This window comes from Megalops cyprinoides, chromosome 21 (assembly GCF_013368585.1).
Source record: "Megalops cyprinoides isolate fMegCyp1 chromosome 21, fMegCyp1.pri, whole genome shotgun sequence".
In the NCBI taxonomy this organism is placed as follows: domain Eukaryota; kingdom Metazoa; phylum Chordata; class Actinopteri; order Elopiformes; family Megalopidae; genus Megalops; species Megalops cyprinoides.
The window spans coordinates 25,161,829-25,181,794 of NC_050603.1; the positions used below are offsets into that span (position 1 = coordinate 25,161,829).

At 42.5% G+C, this 19,966-nt stretch overlaps 3 protein-coding genes across 3 annotated transcripts in view; 2 read left to right on the top strand and 1 right to left on the bottom strand.

The window, feature by feature from the left end:
- The first annotated feature begins 1,744 nt into the window (after window positions 1-1,744).
- On the top strand, window positions 1,745-13,165 carry rad21b (RAD21 cohesin complex component b). The gene is made up of 14 exons (XM_036515979.1): window positions 1,745-1,869; window positions 3,242-3,426; window positions 3,804-3,933; window positions 4,257-4,356; window positions 7,553-7,659; window positions 7,835-8,044; window positions 8,287-8,409; window positions 8,765-8,893; window positions 9,558-9,781; window positions 10,728-10,881; window positions 11,139-11,281; window positions 11,643-11,819; window positions 12,056-12,139; window positions 12,773-13,165. Exons 2-14 carry the CDS (start codon window positions 3,283-3,285, stop codon window positions 12,962-12,964), a joined length of 1,917 nt encoding a protein of 638 aa, XP_036371872.1. The 5' UTR covers window positions 1,745-1,869; window positions 3,242-3,282; the 3' UTR covers window positions 12,965-13,165.
- Window positions 13,166-14,636: 1,471 nt separating this feature from the next.
- Window positions 14,637-16,951, bottom strand: utp23 (UTP23 small subunit processome component). Its single transcript, XM_036516027.1, has 3 exons — window positions 16,634-16,951; window positions 16,321-16,495; window positions 14,637-15,861 (listed from the first exon to the last, which is right to left on the bottom strand). The coding sequence occupies exons 1-3, from the start codon at window positions 16,819-16,821 to the stop codon at window positions 15,454-15,456; spliced, it is 771 nt and encodes a 256-aa protein (XP_036371920.1). The 5' UTR covers window positions 16,822-16,951; the 3' UTR covers window positions 14,637-15,453.
- A 299-nt stretch (window positions 16,952-17,250) lies between these two features.
- eif3hb (eukaryotic translation initiation factor 3, subunit H, b) overlaps window positions 17,251-19,966 on the top strand; it is a 74,568-nt gene continuing 71,852 nt past the window's right edge. Inside the window, exon 1 of the mRNA XM_036515586.1 lies at window positions 17,251-17,389. Within this exon, the coding sequence (XP_036371479.1) occupies window positions 17,285-17,389 (105 nt within the window). The 5' untranslated portion in view covers window positions 17,251-17,284. The remainder of the gene's footprint in view (window positions 17,390-19,966) is intronic.

Genomic DNA, 19,966 nt, shown 5'->3' on the forward strand with positions numbered 1-19,966 from the left:
TATATATACATATATATATATATATATATATATATATATATATATATTGTATTTTGCAATGACCGAAATAAAACACATTAGTGTGTATGTTAAGCTGCACAAACAGATACAGAAACACCAGTAACACAATAACAATAGTTACTGTATAATACAGTGTTACAATAAGCTTGACACATCAGATTTATTTGGTTTACCTTTAAAGAAATGTGAGTACACAAATTTATTTAAAGCGATGTCTAATCCCCTGGTTTTACTTGCACCATGTTAGAAACAGGAGCTTTATGTGAGATCTGATTAATTTTAGTCAGACACAATTATATGCAAGGATATTATTTTTGAAGTAGTTTTTCATCCCGTGGAATTGCCACAATAATACTAACAAAGCAAATCCTGGAAATTTTATGCAGACTTGCTCTTTATTACCTGATCTTAAAACAGCATAAAACCTCCACACTGTATGGGATACAGTGTGCATCCTCTTCTACATCACTTTCTAAGGGAACCCCTTCTGGCTAAATGTCAAATACTTTTTCATTGGTGAGTTACAATGCTTTTACTGCCTTCTAGTGGAAGATTTTAAATCCTACAGAGCTGTAATAGTGGAGGTAGCAAAACTTGTAAGTGCCCAATATCTTGTAGTTTAGACATATAGCCTTCTTGGACAGAAAACTACCTCTTTGTGTATGGATATGGATTGTGTCTCATGGAACTCTTACACTATGTTAAACAGTGCTCACAACATTTGTTAAACAGGAATGGAGTCACATACATGCATTAATGAAGTATGAAGAACACTGCTGTGGTCTCTCACTCACACTTGTGTAAATACCTTTGAGATTTCACAACATTGGAAAGTAATGCTTATACTGTCTCTGGCTTTGAGGAACCATTATAAGTCATTTATCAGGGTGGTTACTGTCTAGTTTCAGACAAGTACTAAAATGGTAAAAATAATTCATGCTAACTGACACTGCAAAGCATCATAGTTAAAGTAAAGTTATGAATTCATGTTGATAATATTGTATTTCTGGACAATTAATATGACCTTTGTATTAGTTTTATTTCAAAATTCTTAACATTACTGAAGCTGAGTAGCTCGTTTCTTGTCAATTTACATTTGTCTTCGTTGGCTTGATCTTTGAACCATTATTCCACTCCACGGATTTAGTCAATTTTAGCTTGAACATTTTACCTTGCAAGGCATCTGGTCCAGACGGTCATAAAAACACCCTCACACATCAGTTACAACCACAAATACAACTGTGCTTTATAAAACATTTCAGGTAACTAACCGGGGTTCGGCTGAATCAATGATTAATTTTATGTTATATTTAAGTGATGTTGAGAGTGATATATAAGTTGCCTTTTTTGAACCAAAAACGCTAAGGTCACTGTGTCCAAAGTACAAAGAGATAACATTTCGAATAACTAAATGGGGTTGGACTAATGTATGATTGTAGGTTATTTTTGAAGAGGTTTGACAATGCTGTAAAAGCTGCATTGGACTCAAAACTAAAAAAACGCTCTGGTCGCTAACTTAGCGTAAAAAGAGTCCAGTCTCAGGCTTCGTTGCACATGTCAATCAAAGGCGTAGACTCCGTCTCCTGAGAGGAAGGCAAAATTTGTCCCTAAACATCGTGCAGGTTTTCGCATATGTCAATCAAAGGCGTAGACTCCGCCTCCTGAGGAAAAAGGCGAAATTCGTCCGTAAACATCCTGCGGGTTTTAAACGGGCTCTCTGGGCGGGAGGAAGGAGGAAGAGCGCCGGCGCCATCTTGTTTGTTTTAGCTGGTGAATCCGTCGCTGGGAGGAGGGGTCGTCAAAAGTACCTCGGCCGCCAAAAAGGAAAAGATAACAGGAGTTACATAGGTGAGTCGAATAAACAAAGTATTGAACGGGCGTTGATGATTAAATAAGACATACACGGTATGCTGCATGCGCGATTATTTTAATAGTTTGTTGGGAATTGGGAATGCACGGGACGCAGTCCTGCTCCATCCGTTGCGTCTGGTTGCACAGGAGTAGCTATCAAAGCTAATGCGCTGCGTACCGGTTGACTGAAACACTGTACGGTTAGTTTCCCGAATAACTTACTGGCTAGGTAGTCGTCAAAATTGTGAACGACTTTTAAAAGTAGTACGTTGTTCCGTGAAACCGCCTGTGCGTTACTTTTGCCCGTTGTGTTGCATTCATTCATCCCGCGCAATGGGCCTTCGTTTCGGGCTGTGTTTTGTAAGCGAACAGCTGGCTAGCTAGCTACCTATATACCCTTGGACGTAGTTAATGAAGTTAATTAGCCACAATCAATAGCCAGGTAGGTGTTAAGAACGTGCTTTTAAAATAAATTGTTAGGCATTTTGAAAAACCAATCCCAGTGTGTCATCTGAAAAGTAGTTGCGGCCCCCGAGCTCTACTGCGCTCGCTGGCGCCTGTCCTCCGCCAGTCTTCGGGCATGACGGCCGTAGGAAATTGGCCGGACCAAATCTGGGCCTGGATGGATACTTGACAGCTAGTGTGCATTCTTTTGTAGCTGTGTTTGTCGACGAGATCTACAATGATTAGTAATTAGGTTACTTTATTTTTTCCGTTATCATAGCTGTCGTTAAGACTGTAGAAACTAGTTTGTTAACGCCAACTATGTAGGCAGTTAGCCAATTGGTTAGCTACCGTAATGAAGTTTGTGGAATGCAATTCTTAGGACCTGCCGACAAACACATTTTTGTTGGCTTTCTTCTGTGCTGGCTAGACAGCAAGATAACATTCAGAGCGTAGCAGCTGATCCTAAACATATTTTGCGGCTATGGTGATTGTATCATCGTGCAAGCCAGCTAGTGTTACGTAGACTACACTTTAGGGTTAGCTTACTGGATACCTCTGCTTTTTAGCTGTCTTACTATCGAAAGTTAGTCGCAAAGCACATGTCATTAGCTGTCATGATGGCTAATTTCCCCATGCAGCCGAGCCAGCTAGGTAGTATTTCATCTAATATTCTGAATGTTGATTACATAGCTAGCCAAATGGCTCATGGGTCTGTTTATTAACGATAACTGGCGAGAAGCCTCGGGAAATTTTTTAAATGTTTGTAAATATGCTTTCTTATGCTGTTGTATCCAGACTCTTCTAAAAATAACTCTTAACATTTGTGCAAGAATTACAATAATCTAGTAATTGTAATTTTAATGTCACATCTGTTAGGTTATATCTGACTGATATTTGTCTGTGGTGTTCCTCCCTACCGCAGGTTTGGCGTCTCCCACCTCGCTGTGAGAACGAGCTGGGACAATGTTCTACGCCCACTTTGTTCTAAGCAAGCGTGGGCCGCTGGCCAAAATCTGGCTGGCGGCCCACTGGGATAAGAAGCTGACCAAGGCGCATGTGTTTGAGTGCAACCTAGAGAGCAGTGTGGAGAGTATCATCTCCCCCAAGGTGAGCATGTCAGCACACCTCCCCTCTCTGTCTGTGGGATTCAAATCGTGGATTAGTTCTCTGCCTTGTCAGGCCTACACAATCAGCTTTCTGAGACATTTGGCAAAGCCTGATCCGTTTCCATCAGACAGATCTGGTTTTCACTCTGCTTTGGGTGTAATCATTTCACAGAAGTCATAACTTGGATGGGAGACTAGTCTATTGCCTCTCGTTCGGGGCACAACGCTGTGATAAACTGCCCTTTGGGAAGGCAATACTTTTACTGAGAAGCCTTGTGTCTTTGTGATTTACGCTAGGCACCAAAACTGTAGCAGCATGCAGGGTCGTGTTCCTTTGTGTCTTCTCTTTCTTGAGGTTGTTGATGTTTTCCTTTGTAGGTGAAGATGGCCTTGCGGACCTCCGGTCATCTGCTTCTCGGAGTGGTCAGGATCTACCACAGGAAGGCCAAGTACCTGTTGGCTGACTGCAATGAGGCTTTCATCAAGATCAAGATGGCCTTCCGTCCTGGTAAACTGCTCACTGAAAGCTACCAGCAAGAAAAGGACAAGCTGCAGTAGGACTGTTGATTATGGTTTCTTTTAGTGTGCAAGCACCTGGTCACTTTTGTGTATGATGATGTTTCTTGTGTTGAATTATTTTCTGAAATAGAATTTATATGGCTGGGTGGTTGTGAGGGTTGTAACTTATTGACTTGGTCTGCTAGCAGCACATACATATAACTTGTTAGAATGTAGAGCTCAGCATGAAATTCGGCCTCAGGTTGTCCCTGGAAGTAATACTCTGATCAGCTTGTGCATGCTTGCTTTGACCTGTTGAACTCTGTGTCCCAGGTGTGGTGGATCTTCCAGAGGAGAACCGTGAGGCTGCCTACAATGCCATCACCCTGCCAGAGGAGTTCCACGACTTCGATCAGCCGCTGCCAGATCTCGAGTGAGTCCCGTCCAAAAGCATCTCTCTCACTACCTCTGCTTGCTCCGGAAAAGACAAGGTGAAGGGAGCAACCTTGGCGAACAATTTGGCATGCAGAACACGACCATGAATGTAGCTTGTGCTCACAAACAGCCAGATCATTCATAGGTCTGCGATTTTTACACGGTAGTAGCAGCGTGTTTAGTTGGGTCTGTCTACCTCTTGCCTTGTTGCCTTGCCTTGGGTTATTCCGCAGGACTGAAGCTCACGCATTCTCGCTGCAGCGAAATGTAGATCAAAATTAGTGATGAAGTATCTTTTCCAGAGAGGTGTCCGTCTCAGGAGGGCATTGCTTTTTAATTAAGGTCAGAAGATTGCTTCACAGCACTAAAATAACTGGTCACACAGAATCCTCACAGTCCCTGGAGGTTCCTACTTTGCCTTCTCACAGGGTCTTTTAGTTAATGGCCTTTAACTGATTGATGTGATAGCATGCCAACTAGAGGTGTGCAAAAAATATCGTTTTTTTGATTAATCATTTTTAAAGATCCGTCCAATTCGATATGATCTGTAAAATTTGTGGATCGATCTTTTAGGCTAATATGCATTTTTTTCCGGCTTTCTAGGTTCATTTCCGCAATGGATAAACATAGCCAGAGAATTAAATAGACGGGCTCTGACGTAGCCTAACTGTCGTATTAAGGGCAAATGCTAGTCGTCGTCCCCAACATCAGTTTTTTTTTTTTTTTTTTTTTACTGTGATGACCTCTGTGTTCACCATGGCTAACCCTACGGTCACACGGATGACACAGGAGAGAGACAAAGCGACCGGCTGCCATTCATTTTCAGTGAGAGTTTGTGATTTACAGCGTCAAGAGACAAGTGGCCGTTGCAAAGCCAACTAGGTGGGGCTAAAATAGACTAGACTCGAGGTCTGTTTTATGCAAATGCTGAGCGTTGCGACACGCCGACTACGGAGTGAAGGTAGCGTGACATGTTGCTGAAACAAATGATCCAACATTTTGGTTCCAGTCAAACGCGGAGCAGAAGCTTATCGTGGCAGTGTCGGGTTTCCCCATACTCTACAGTTTGTCTCTTGATACTTACAGAGATATAAATGTAAAAAATGTTGCGTGAAGAAGGGTGTCTGAAATCGTGGAGATGCCTGGTATACATATTCATATATATGTGCACTGCAGTCACAGCTTTTTAGCTTTAATTTTAATACAGTACACAGCCACTAGCTAGCTAGCTAAACTGAACAGCAACACTTGATCACGAATGCAATGTAATTTAGCGCAATTCAAGAGGAACGGAGTTGTTCATGTTCGTTTGCTAGGTAGCTAGCTAGCTAGTTGTTCATATTAGGCTAGCAAGAAAACGTTGTTCACGATTGCAAAGTTGCTCCTGGCAGTCAGCTACGTTTTGTCAGTCATTGTAGCTACTTTACAAACCAGCTTTCCCTGAGCTAACTAATGCAAACACATTGCTGCTTCGTATAATTAATAAGTAGGCAATGATGCAGGTTGTTTTTGTTTTTAAGGAACTATACCGATGTGTTCCTCAAATAAAAAGATTTTGGTACACAGCCATGCGTTGCTTAACGTCCACGATACGTTCTGTGAAATAGGACATTATGTGATTTTGGGGGTTGTGCAAACACCATACTATACTTAGCAAACCTGTATGGAATAGGCACTAGATTGGATGCTGCTGCTTACATGTCGAAGCGTACACTGTTATACGATAAACTTTTTAATTGTAAGTATGCAAAGTTCACATTAAAACAACGATAGAAAGTGTAGTACATTATGTACATAAGACATTAGCATAGGTGTTTTTTATGACTATCAAGACGTATTACATGGTATACTGTGACCTGTCCGATTATACGCCTGGCAGCGCAATCGCTTTATTTCCATGAGACATGAGATACACGTGTTGCGTGCGGGAAGCTATATATGGAAATATGGAAAGCTGCGATATAGTATTTCATATCTCATTCCTATCGAATCGATATATTGAATTGGAATCAAATCGAATTGGATTGAATCAAATTGTTAGCTTGTGAAGCGGAATCGAATCGAATCGAATTGGGGCATCTGTGCCAATACCCAGCCCTAATGCCAACGTGGTGGAAATGATTGGTTGATGTGGTTGACTACTCTTGAATAGGAGGGTATGTAAACAGATTTAAATAGATGTAAACTGCCATGATAATTTGGATTTACTTTAGAGTCATACTCACTTCTGACATGATAGAGACATCTTGCTGGGTGCGATACCATTTTGGCACTGAGCCCATATGATGCACTACTCAGGGAGAGAGTAAGTCACTATTTGCATTCAACACGTCTAATGATTTTTCTTTTTCAAATCGATATAAGATGGAACACAGCCCAGTCAGTTTATTTAAATTAATTTCTTTGTGGAGGCCTTAGGATCCTGAGGTCTGACTGGTGCTCATCAGTGTCCTTCCCACAGCAGTCTGCATTATTGCATGACTCTTGCATAGGATCAACACATACACCTACCCTGCATTATTGCAGTCCCAGTTACAGCAAATGAAAATGCAGGTTAAAAAAACCAGGCATTTCTAGTTCTTCCAGTGCTAGACTTGTATTTGTGTCAAAAGGTTACTGTGTTTTCAGTTTTGTGCATTTTTTTTGTTTTAAAATGTTATCTTTACTTTAATGCATTATCAGGAGTGCAATTATTCTGTTATACAGTCACTTTTAAATAATAAGTTGTTTAAAAAACACCAATGTATGGAACAGTGATTTGATGTGTGCTGCATGCAGACTTGGTTAATTTTCATATACTTGCTTTCTAGGAAACTTCATCCTAAAGCAGCTGCATAGCATGAAACCACATTTGACACTTTGTTTCTTTACTGAGTTGATTTACGTTTTTTCCCTTCTTTCTTTAGTTTACTCTCCATAGTCTCAAGTCATGGTCTCTTGGTCTAAAACGTGCATGTGCAGCTGAAGCCTGCCAAATGTGTATTTATCAAGCACATCAAGTTTTCTTTACCTCTGTCTTATCTTTACTGCTATCAGATTTTTTTGTGTAGTTTTAGTTGGGAGTGCGCGAAAGATGGCCCTTCAAAATTAATGTGGTAGCAGTGTGTCAGAACATGAGGCTACAGATTTGAAAGGGTGCTTCTCTACCTGTGAAAGTAAAATTCCTCTTAAATGAAATTCTGTCTTTTCTGCAGTGATATTGACGTTGCGCAGCAGTTCACCTTAAACCAGAGTCGTGTGGAGGAGATCACCATGAGGGAGGAGGTGGGCAACCCCAGCCTCCTGCAGGAGAACGACTTCGGTATGTCCATGCTAACTGTGCCCCTGGTCAAAAGCCACTGTTGACAGCAGAGTTTCAAATGTCCCAATCTCAGAAATTGTAGAGTTGTAGTCAGTCGTCCTCAGTTAGAATAAAACCTCCCAGCCGTGAAAATGCTCCGTACACCGGCTCTACGGGTCTGTGTGTCTTGTTTCAGCTGACTTTGGGATGGACGACCGTGAGATGATGCGCGAGGAGAGCGCCTTCGAGGTGGACATCATCCATGGTGCCTCTGCCTCTAACCTGCTGCTGGAGCCTGAGGCTGGCGCGGGCCAGATGGCAGAGAAGTCCAACCACCTAGAGTACGACCAGTACAAGGACGACTTTGGGGACAATGCCATGGGCAGCAGTGAGGGAGGCATGCTGGGTAAGCAGTGCTTTTGGGGTTGGCTTGGAGACGGGCCAGAAAGCTTCATTCTTTGACATCCTATCATTATTTGGCATCTCCTTGTTATTTGGTGTGATGTTGGAGTGGAGCAGCCAGGTAGTTAGGAAAGCAGTGTCTACTGGGAAAGGGAAAGGGAGAAAGAAAGCTAGAAACCAGTATTAAGTGCAGTCTCAAAAAAAGCGGGCATTGATAGTACTCCTCCTGGATGTTTATATTTTTAGTGGACAAGCTACTCAGTAATGAAGATGGAGGCGGCATTTTTGACGACCCCCCGGCCATCACTGAGAGTGTGTTGATGCCCCCAGACCATGGCGATGACGACGATGACTTTGATAACCTGTCCCGTAAGTGACTCAGGACAAGTGCCCTGTGTTCTGTGCTTTGGCGCTGTCATCAGTCAGAATGATGACGCAGGAAGAGTGTCATTTCTCATGTGAGCATGATATATTCATTGCGCTTTGTTGCTGGCTAACTTGCCCTCATGGACATGGACTTGGTTAACATTGAGCAGATATCTAGTATTTACTGGAAATGCATTTTTACAATGGCTATTGCTATGTGCTACTATAACTAAATAAGAACAGCAGAATGTAAGAACAGGAAAATTGTTCCTGCCAGACTGGAACTCCTGTGCTTTTACTATTACCCAGTGGAGGAAGTAGGTGTGAGGGTGTACTGGTTTGTCTTGTGCTGCTGCAGCTGGGGGTCCGGACAGCCCAGACTCGGGCCCTGTGGAGTCCATGCCCACGATGACGGACCAGACAGAGCAAACCACCCTGGTGCCCAACGAGGAGGAGGCCTTTGCTCTGGAGCCCATCGACATCACAGGTGAGCCCTTCCCCTGTTTCTCCTGCTCCTAGAATTAACTGCATTGTTTCATTACATTACATTAGTGTCATTTAGCAGATGATCTTATTCAGGGGGTCTTATTTAGGTTCCACTTTTTTACGCGTTATCCATTATACAACAAGATATTTACTGGGGCAGTTGTGGGTTAAGTACCTTGTCCAAGGGTACAACAGCAGCGCCGCATCAGGGAATCAAGCCAGCAACCTTTGGGTTAATAACCCTGCTCCTTACCACTATGCTACCTGGCTGATATTAGATTCATTCTAATTTCAAAAGAGAAGTAAAGTTTCCTGCATGCTTAAAACTTTAGGTAAAAATATGTAAAAGACTGATTCATGTTAAACTGCTCATCTGCTCAGAAGTATGTTTCATCAAGGAAAGACCTTGATGGGATAAATAAATAGAGCTGCAACACTGGGTGTGTTTCACTGGCTGTACATTTGCATGTATCTGCCTTTTATATCAGTCCCTGGTTAAAATCCATTTTGTGTTTGAGCTATTTTTCAGAATGTGGTAGACAGGACTGGTCTTCCTGTTGGTTTCCATTCCAGTGTGGGTTATGAGGGGTTGAGAGTCAGAGAGCCTGTTTGCTTTGTTGCCTATAGCCTGTAGTTGTCTATGCCTCTCCTTTTTGCTCCTGCAGTGAAGGAAACCAAGGCGAAGAGGAAGAGGAAGCTGATTGTGGACAGCGTGAAAGAGCTGGACAGCAAGACGATCCGGGCGCAGCTGAGCGACTACTCTGACATTGTCACCACGCTCGACCTGGCCCCGCCCACCAAGAAGTTGATGATGTGGAAGGAGACTGGGGGCGTGGAGAAGCTCTTCTCCCTGCCTGCCCAGCCCCTGTGGAACAGCAGGCTGCTCAAGGTAAGGACCCCATGGGGGCGGTGGCGGTGTGACCATGCAGCAGGCCCAGGTTATACCCGGACTGTCAGGCTCCACACCACAGACTGTGATGCACACAGTCGTGACATAGAAGGACTGTTTTGGAAATGCTTTTGTTTGGTGCTGGAGTTTTTGATTTCAGATAAAATATTGGTAGAATTTAACCTGGGTGTGGTCATATGCTGAACTCTCCCATAAGTGTGGCTGATCTATACCAATATGTTAATACCACGATGGCACCACAGTTGGCTGCCTCGGTTCAGTGCCCTTTTCACTACCAGAGCCAGGAAGCAGTCGGGCAAAATCATTGCTGACCCTTCACACCCTGGCCATCACACATTTGAACTCCTTCCCTCCGGCAGGCGCTTCAGATCACTGCCCACCAAAACGAGCAGAGACTGGAATAGCTTCTTCCAGCACACCGTCACACTCTTGAACTCTTGAACTAGCTGCGTTTCAAACGTATTTCTGTCACTGCGTTTTCACAATGCAATAGTTGTGCATATCCATAGCCTGCACTCATGTACACTTAGACTTATTGTGCAGTAGCTGTACATATTTATTTTATATACCTCATTCATTCTGTTCATATTCCATGTATGTGTCCTGCACTACTGTTTGTTGCTTGTTTGTTGTATCACTACTGTTTGGTATTTATTGTTGTCACCTTGATGTTGCATGAAAGCACTACAAGAGACGCTGGAACCGGAGTTACATTCCTTTTATGTGCAAAAGCGTACTTGGCCAATAAAGTCTGATTTTGATTCTGATGTGCTGAGTTCTATGAGTATGATTAGTGTGGTTTTTTTGTTGAATGATCTCCTGAGTGTGGTTTATCTTCTGTCATATTTTGAGTGCTTTGCTCAGTGCGGTTAGTATGTGATTATATGGTGAATGCTCTCTTACGGTTGTTTCTGTGTGTGAGCAGATGTTTACACGCTGCCTGACCCCACTGGTGCCGGATGAGCTGCGTAAGAGGAGGAAGGGAGGTGAAGCTGACAGCCTGGACGAGTTCCTGAAGGAGCTGGAGAACCCTGAGGTGCCCAGGGAGGAGGTGTTGTCCCAGCAGAGGGACATCATTGGTGAGTCCTCCACATACTACACACCATCTCCTCCATGCGCTACAGCCCAGCCCCTCCACATACTACAGTGCCTACATGCTACAGCCTAGCCCCTCCGCATGCTACAGCTCCTCCACGTGCCACAGCCCATCTCCTCCAGACGTTACAGTCCAGCCCAGCTTCTCCACATGATACAGACATTACTGCTTATGCATTGTACTACTGAACTGCATGTTCTTTATATGATGCTGAGTTTGTGTGCTCGTGTCCCCATGCAGACCAGACCATCCTGGAGGAGCCCAGCGTCCTGCAGGCGTCGACCATGGAGGGCAGCAGGACCCTGGAGGAGTCCGTCATGCCACCCCCCTCCTCCCAGCGTGGCGTCAAGCGCAAGGTCCAGGACACGGAACCAGCCCTGCCTGTGAGTGAGCCCTGATGGCTAGTGGAGTGCTAGGACAAATGAGCCAGTCTGAGACCACTGGCTGCAGAGGAATGCCATGTGGTGTATATACATTTGCTTGTATACCTACGGCCATAAACTTTACCTCTAAGCCTGGTTCACATGTGGTGCTTGTGTATGGTATAGAGATGGAGGTCATAGGTAAGTAAAAGAGGTTAAAATGTCTAGTATTATAGAAGTAAAGGAGAACCTTTGTGTTTAGTGAGCTGTGTGTAGAGTAGAGGCCCTAGCATCTCTCTGTAGATGGCCAGTGTGGAGCTAGAGGCTGAGCACTTAGCCATGGTATCTCACCCTGTATCTCTCTCTGTCTTCCTCTTGGTAGATGGGTGCTCTGGATCAGTCTGACCGTGCATCCATAGTGTCTGGGCTAGACATGCCTCCGGTGGACCTGCCCCCAGAGGAGACGGCTAGCCTCAACCAGCTCATCCCAGAGCTCGACCTGCTGGGAGACAAGGGCAAAGGGAAGGAGAAGGAGAAGGATGACGAGGAGGAGGAGGAGGTGAGGCGTTTAATGGTCTGATGGGGACATGAGCTCGCTAATCAAAGAAAGGGTGTAGGGCGAAATAGAAGCTGCTCTAAACCAAACGTTAACCGTGTTCTACGCAGGCTGCATGTTGTCTGTCCTCATAGTGCCAAGGCAGGAGTGTCATTAACCACGAGCAACAAACAGAAAATTATCTTAAACTCCATGTACTTCTGTGCTGCATCTCAATGCCATGCGTGTTCGTTTGACAGGAGGAAGAGGGTCAGAGCGGAGACCAGGACCAGGAGGAAAGGAGATGGAACAAGAGAACACAGCAGATGCTCCACGGCCTTCAGGTTTGTGCTCCTCCAAAGAACTAACCTCTCAAACTGGTGTTTTCACATGATTAGAACTTGACTTCTCAATCTGTGTTGTGAATAGGAAAGAGTTGAATAGTTCCTTTTGCATTTGCACCCTCCAGCTTAGTTTTTAATAAAGAGGATATTGACAGCACTTGTCGTGTTCCAGAGCACAACCATATTATTTTGGTTTGGGCCTTTTCTCCAAAGAGTTCCAAAAAAAGGGCAGTCCTCCCATAGAGGTGTGTCAGTAGATTGAGTTAAGTTTACTTATTAATAGGTTGGTTAAATGTTGTGAACGCACCAACAGTACTGATTATCACTGATTTTGTTCCATACATGCAATGTACAGATGTTGTACCCAATAGGAATGTATAGGTGACATTGCTTAAAGTTGTGTAAGGTTAAAGCACTTTGAATTATGCCATTACTGAAGAGCACTTGGGAACGTGTCGTTCATAGTAACAGCATGCCTCTTGCTCTAAAGCGAGCAGGGAGAATGCGCTACAAAGCCCCGGTCTCCCAGCAGTGTTGACAAATCAGACTAGAGAATGCATGCCGTTGGACTAAAAATGGTGAACGGTGTGTTAAGCTGCTCTTAACGGATTTCTGCCCCTCCTGCATCCACAGAGGGTGATGGCGAAGACGGGGGCGGAGTCCATCAGCCTGCTGGACCTCTGCAGGAGCAACAACAAGAAGCAGGCAGCCGCCAAGTTTTACAGCTTCTTGGTGCTGAAGAAGCAGCAGGCCATCGAGCTGTCCCAGGCCGAGCCCTACAGCGACATCATTGCCACCCCCGGCCCACGCTTCCAGATCGTATAGACCCTGCGCTCTCTCTTGTCTGGTGGAACCACACTGGCACGTTTTATTCTTTAATAATTTGTTTGTATATGACGTGTTATTTGTTCTGTTTTGTGTATTTTTTTAATAATTTGTGGTACATGTCATTTTGGGGATATTTGGAAAGAAGGATGGGTTTTTATAAGGTTGATTAACATCATAGCTTTTTTTTTTTTTTTTTTTTTTAATTAAACATCAAGCCCAAAAGGAGCATGTTGTATTGGACAGTTTAACACATTCAATTATTGATATGTAAATTAAAATTGCAACCAAGTTTTGGATACATCAGTGTTTGTCCTGAAGACCAAGAGTACGTATGGTAGTTTCCACCATTCCTTTTGGTCAGGTTAGTTCTGCATTTATCACACCATAACTTCAGTACTGTTCTACTTCTTACCTCTCAACAAGAAAGGCATTTGATTAAGTTTTAGAAACAATATTTCAGGGTCTTAATCTATCCAACCGACTAGGTGAAAATCGTTGCTTAATTGAAAATTTTAAATGAGTATAGTTAAGTCTTTACTCATAGTGCATGCTCCATTACCTTTTTGTTCCCGATTTTATTAAAATGGAACTTGGTTAAACTTTTCATGTGAAAGTTTAGACTGCCCCTGTTTTAAAAGTCACTATGGGCTTATTTAACATCCAGTGCTAATTTCTTCATTTCAGTTAAATTTGAGTAATTTTAGTAGAATACTGGCAAAATCTACAGTTTTATGCTATATATTTTGTATTACATAATTTGGGTGGTTCTGATGCACAGTGAGTTCTGGAACTGACATACTCTGGTAATTCTGAAGGCTGGTGAGGCAGACCTGACGCTTGGTCATGTAGAGGGAAAAATGGTACCATGCCTCTTTTCAATTGTAAACAGTCTTATTCATTGCTGACAACATGCAGACCCCCTCTTAGCCTGCATACCCCCTTACATGGTAGTCTCTCCCCACTCTTAAAACAGTGTTCCAGTCATCCACCAGTAACTGCTAAGATCAAGTCAGCATTAGTCAGGTTTTTGGATGATATCTGTGTGTCAGAACTACATTTTGTTCGTGACTAAGTATTTGCTGTCTGTTTAGCAACAAATTGTGGATTTTGGCCGGATAGATTCTTTTAACATGCCCTTAGTAATAGACTATTTTGGCCAACTGGGATCCCCATCATGTTTTGTAACTCCACCCACCTGTTACACGATTTGAATCATGCCATTGTTTTGGAGCATCCTTTATTTTAAACAATGTGCCTGTAAACTTGCATTATTCCTTTTGTATAAAAAAGTAATCTTGTAGATACTGCTGCTTTTGAAAGTTCATCAGTATGTGTAAAAGAACTGTTTTTGGTAGGTTGTTATGCTTCAGCCATTGAGCCCTTGCAGCTGTTATGTATAACTTTTCTAATAAAATAAATACTGTTACATTTCTTGATCAATAAGTTTGTTTTGGAGATTGCTGTAGTCATAGAAATGAGTATGTGCATGTATCTGAGTTTGAAACCTAAAACTACAACTCAGTGCACTGCAGTCAAGTAGATGCACAGGCTAACAGGAACTATGATCCCATCCAAGAAATTTTCAGGTGCCTGATATATTACATGGCACCTTAAGGTAGTGAGACTGGCAAACCTTGGCTGACCTACCCTGTTCTGAAACAGTGGGTTCCTTGTTTCTGTTTGCTGATGACATGGCTGGGATTGAATGCAAACTGTATGCAAACTTTGATTTGAGCATACAGTTGCATGTGCATTACAAAGTGTTATCGCATGCAATTATGGGATTTTGGCTCACACGGGGAGAAGATTTTTCAGAGTCTGGATTATACTACCTAAAAGATGGAATTCTGAAATATAAACCTTTTTATATCTAGGTTGATTCCAAAAAATGTGTAGCTTGCTGCTGAACATCAGTGAAGATGTGCTGTGAGACCCGGAAGAATTTTTCATCCCTTCTTAACGTTAATTAGGACAAAGGTGGTTTCTGAAGCTGTTGTTTAAGTAGCTGTCATTTAACAAAATGTTATACAAAAGAACAATGAAACCAGTTAGAATTTGATTTGCTTTTGGTTTGCACAAAACACCCAACTCACTTGGAAAAATGTAAGGTTTTCAGAGACTAAAACATCTTAAATTTTATCAACTGAGGTCACCTCCAAAGTGATGTGGATACTGGCTACTGTTGTTAATGTAGGATTTAGGCCTCAAAGATGTTACTATTTTCTGACTCATTGTGCTGAAAGAAAACATTGCAAAATACAGGAGCAGTAATAATGGAGAACGTAATCAAGGACAACTTTCGATCCATTTCCATACATTTAAGATAGATCTCAAAACTTTGTTTCGCCGGTACATGACTTCAAAACACTTGATCAGCTGTTTTTGGATGAATTCACACAGCTTCTTTCACGACGTTGGAACATGCGACTTCTCATTTTCTTCGTCAGTCCGACATGCAAAAGGAAAAGTTGTCCCCCTTAAACAAGTCACTCCCCAGCTGATTTTGACTCTGAGGGCTGCAAGGGCGGACCCTCCCCTCCACCCGTTTTGCGTCTCTTGTGTCTGCTCCGTTTTCTTTTTTCGCCATCTGTCGTCTTTGGTGGGTGCCCGGCTGGTTTCTTTTTCTTCTTTAGGCAGCTCAGAGGGTTGGGATTCCCGGATTTCCTTTTGCGTTTCTTGCCGCGGCGCTCAGCTCCGTCCCTGGCGATTCCTTGCTCCTGCTTAAGTTTGCATATGCTCTGCTGCTGCTCCGGCGTCACCAGCTCGCCTGCCTGCACTGCTTGAACGTGGCTCACCGAGCGCGGGGAAGGCTTATCCAACACGATGGTGTTCAATATAATATACAGAAGAGGAACTCCAGGGATTTTCTTTACCGCTGTGGTCAGGTCCTGGTCCTGCCAGTGAAACAACGTTGATGTTAGAAAAACAAATGATGTTTGGGAAAGCCATACGTCGCATTTACTTACATGCTGCATAGCGACTTAACTTTTTAGCACTTTTAAAATGTTATCCATTTAAAACGAACATATTTACTCAGGATATCGTTAAGCATTGGGTAGTGAATTCACCGTGGATTACGAGCCCTGCTCTTTACCAATACACCACACTTGAAGAATGAGCATGCTAATAAAGACATGTTTATGACCATAGTGTATGGCAGTTTTACCGTGTAGGGCAGTTTTACTGTTCTTGTACATACAGTAGATGCGTCCATAATTTATCATTTCCGCGGACGATCATATCCTACCACTCTAGCTACCAATACAGTGCTATCATTGGAACTGACAAACGCATGTTAGTTCGCATTTGAACACACTCACAGGAAAAGAAGCGTATACATACAGCTTTGTTACCTGGGATGCAATAAAGTAATGGTGTGGATTGGTCGTTTCTAGCATTGACTGCAGACACTCTGCAGCCGAGACGGGATTTTTGAAGTGTGCACAGTTCCGAATCTGAAAGCGCTGCAAGATGATTTTGGCTCCGTAAAGTTCCTTCCCCAGCGACTCAAGTTCCTTCAGAACGCAACTGTAGAACACACACACAGCAACTCACATTAAATGTGGATAATGACAGAAGCAACGAATTACATTAGTGATGTAAAGTCGAAAGAGAGACTAGCATTAACTTGCCAAGCACACAAATACAAATTGACCCAAGACTCACTTCGTGGTACACAGCTGCACCTCACCCATCAAGTATTTCGGCATCTGTTCTTTAATCTGAATTTTGTTCTTCAATGCAGCTTGACAAAAGGTTCCATCGAGCAGTATTTGAAAAGGTTCCCTAAAATTAAAGTTATATTTATAAAAACTGATAATTTTCTTCGCGTGTTTTTGCCGTTTAATTTTCATTGCAGGTGACTAAGATAAATCGAAAATGTACCCTACACAAAGATATGATGCGGAAAATTCGTTAGATTTCAGGCATTCATCAAGACTTTAACGTTACTGTTCAAGGCAACAAGCACGACAACACATGTGAGTTCCATTGGGTAACAATAAATAATTTCCCTAGTGAAACAAGAATAACCAAAAACGCCAAACAAGCTATAGAATAAATTATACAGTAAGGCAATTCATATAATACATTTAATGTATTATGTACATTTAATGTCTGTTATATATTATAAACAAAATATGCATACGTATTTGTTAATATTTGGGTATTCATATTTTTTGTCAGGCGCTCCGTTTTCCAGGAACTATTCAAGGAACCGCTAGTTTTTGCCGTTAGTAATAAAGTGTTGCACTCAGGGACCGGAAACTTCACCACGAAGCAGATTTCCTTCCTTTTCACTCGCCGTAATTCGGAAAGATGGCAACCCGCAAGGAGTCCACAGCTGCAGCTACCACAACGCCGTCTCAGTCCTCGGCCAACACGCTGGACTCTCCGGTGAAGCAGATCCAGATAGAGGGGCTGGTAAGTCACAACCATGAACCACGGGCTTTACGGTGATTATTTACATGATCAACCATGTGGATCATATTGGCCCGGCAGAAAGCGTGGACATGATCACTACCGGGCCTGGCCAGCGCCGGCATGTTACGAGCTGAATACTAAGCAAGTTAGTATCATAGCTAGATTAGCCATTCAGTGGTCTTTTTGAAAATTTACCTAATTGGCTAGACAGTAAGGTTGTTTGTCCAGGTAACTGGTTTGCTATTAACTTTTTGTCCGTTGTGTATATTGACATTTTGGCTGTTTCAACAATTGGTCACGTTAGTATCAATTGAATTTAGAGATTGTCGCTAGCTCGCGGACTTTTAACGACCGCTGTTATTCACAACGGGCTGGATGATGCATTACCAGGTATGTATTTATAATGAAGTTTTATTTAGGTCAACTTCAATTACCAAACAGCATTGCAAGATCACGTTAAAGAATTGTTTTAATTAACCTTATGAACAAGCTCCCATTGTGTGCGGCTGAGTTTATCTAAGAAGTTGTATTAACATAAGAAAAAGGCTGATGTCTGTATTTCAGTTTACGCTTCTGTGGGCTTCGCTAGTGCCGCGCTTGCCGCCAGTTCATAAGATTACATTAGGTGGAGCTCTAAGCCTTCGAAACCACTCAACCCCCCCCCGCACACACATTACCAACTACAAACACTACGATCATGTTGTTTACTGCGTTGGGAGGGAGAGGATGAATTCAAATGTGAAAAGACGGTGGATTTTATGTGGGCAATTAATCCGTATTAACAGACAATTTTCAACTATAGGAGAGCATAGAATGAAAGCGATAATCTTGCCAAGCAAAGACAAAACAACTAAATCAAAGCAGGCAAAATCAAACGGTATTGGTATGGAGATAATATATTGAATATATAGGACCTTAACCGTGTTAAAACCTGGAAATGTGTAGGTAAATAATATTGCCAAGAGATTCTGTCATTCTGTTAAGATATTTTTTTATATTAATAACTATGATTTGTGTATTAAATAGCTTATTTAATTGTGCTCTTGCTACGAGGGAGATATGATGGAATGACAGTTTCTCCCAGACAAATGACTGAGTGTTATTTAAAATGCTGTCCGATTTATAGACAGCTGGTTAGATACGTTCAGGTTTTAAATATATAACAAGTTCTGAATTTGCATGAAATTCCAGGAGCATTTCAGCGGTTTGGAAGGATAATTAATATGCAGTTTGGGGACTCAATAAAATTGAGTTTTATTTTTCAGACAATTGTACAATATTGATATGAGTCAGATTAGGTGAATGACATGATATTTTTTTTTTGTTTGGGGGGGGGGGGGGGTCATTTGACAAACTGAACTTGACAAGCGGTTGCATAGCTATAATGTATACAGTTTCATTCTGCTCGTATGGAGTTGCAGTCATACAGTAGTACATATCATACTATACATATGACAATACATATCAATATAGTTTACTGTTGTGCTGTGTGCTGTAATTCACAAGTTTTGTAAATTGCATAGCTAGCACTTGTATCTGTGAACTGGGATTTTCAGATGAGAAGACAGAGTCATGAAACTAACTGCCTTTGATAACATAAAACGACTGGGATGATTCTGTTCTTGCTTACAAGCATATCCTCAAGATGCTGGTCTAAAAGACGAGTCATTTGTCACTTTAGAAAAGTGGTCTCTCAGAAGTGGTCATCCCAGACAACACATGTGCAGCAGATTGGAGACCCCAGCAATGTGGTGGTATTTTGGAACTCTAGTAGTTATAGATGACAGTAGTGTGGCCCATCTTCAGCCACTGGTCCTGCATGCATCCCTGCCCTTTCATTCAGTTTCCCCACTACACAGCGGGACCAGAGTCAAAAAAATCAGCTCTTCAGCTCTTCTATTGTATAATCTTTTTAAATGATTGGGTGTCATACTCACACCTTGTGCCAAATCACAGCAAAGGGCGGCCAAAGGTTTCTGGGGTTACTTCTCTCTGGTCCTAAATGGATGTTTTGGGCAGTACCACAGCCTGTGATTATTGTTGATTGAAGACCTAGATTGAAACCTTGGTCAAGCATTTTGACCAGGTGGTTGACCAGATATGTGGTTAGATCTAACTTGGACCTAGTGAAATGGTCTTTTATGTTTTTAAATTATAAAGCAGGAGAGCAGCTGTATCACAATGACCCCCACACACCTAGAGGTCGTAAACCAACTTATTGAAACTGGTCAGTCGTGCGGACTCTGTGAGGAGGCCCAATTATGGCCGAGTCACAATAGGCTATGCAAAAATAAAACATATGCCATAGAGTGTGAGCAGGGAAACCAAACAAGAAATGGCTGAGTGTAGATCAGGATGTGGCCTGGCTGCAGTGTCATTCAAAGAACTAAGGAATGGACCAGCAAAGCCATCAAGGAAAAAACAAAGGCGTAGTTGCCAGCAACTTCTGAAATTGTAGGAATTATAAACTGTAAGCTTTGTTCATTGTTGTCGCTTTAGAGGAAATGCGATTGGTGCACACAGACCGTTGAATCATGGTGAATGCCTTCAACTTTACAGGAATCAGCAGTGTTGGTA

Bases quoted from the DNA above. Each gene is read 5' to 3' on its own strand.
- rad21b (XM_036515979.1), top strand. From the start codon at position 3,283: ATGTTCTACGCCCACTTTGTTCTAAGCAAGCGTGGGCCGCTGGCCAAA. The intron at 3,934-4,256 runs GTAAACTGCTCA...TCTGTGTCCCAG, and splicing joins CAAGATGGCCTTCCGTCCTG to GTGTGGTGGATCTTCCAGAG. The intron at 8,045-8,286 runs GTAAGCAGTGCT...TTATATTTTTAG, and splicing joins CAGTGAGGGAGGCATGCTGG to TGGACAAGCTACTCAGTAAT.
- utp23 (XM_036516027.1), bottom strand. From the start codon at position 16,821: ATGAAAATTAAACGGCAAAAACACGCGAAGAAAATTATCAGTTTTTAT. The intron at 16,496-16,633 runs GTGAGTCTTGGG...TGTGTTCTACAG, and splicing joins GTGCAGCTGTGTACCACGAA to TTGCGTTCTGAAGGAACTTG. The intron at 15,862-16,320 runs GTAACAAAGCTG...TTTCACTGGCAG, and splicing joins ATTACTTTATTGCATCCCAG to GACCAGGACCTGACCACAGC.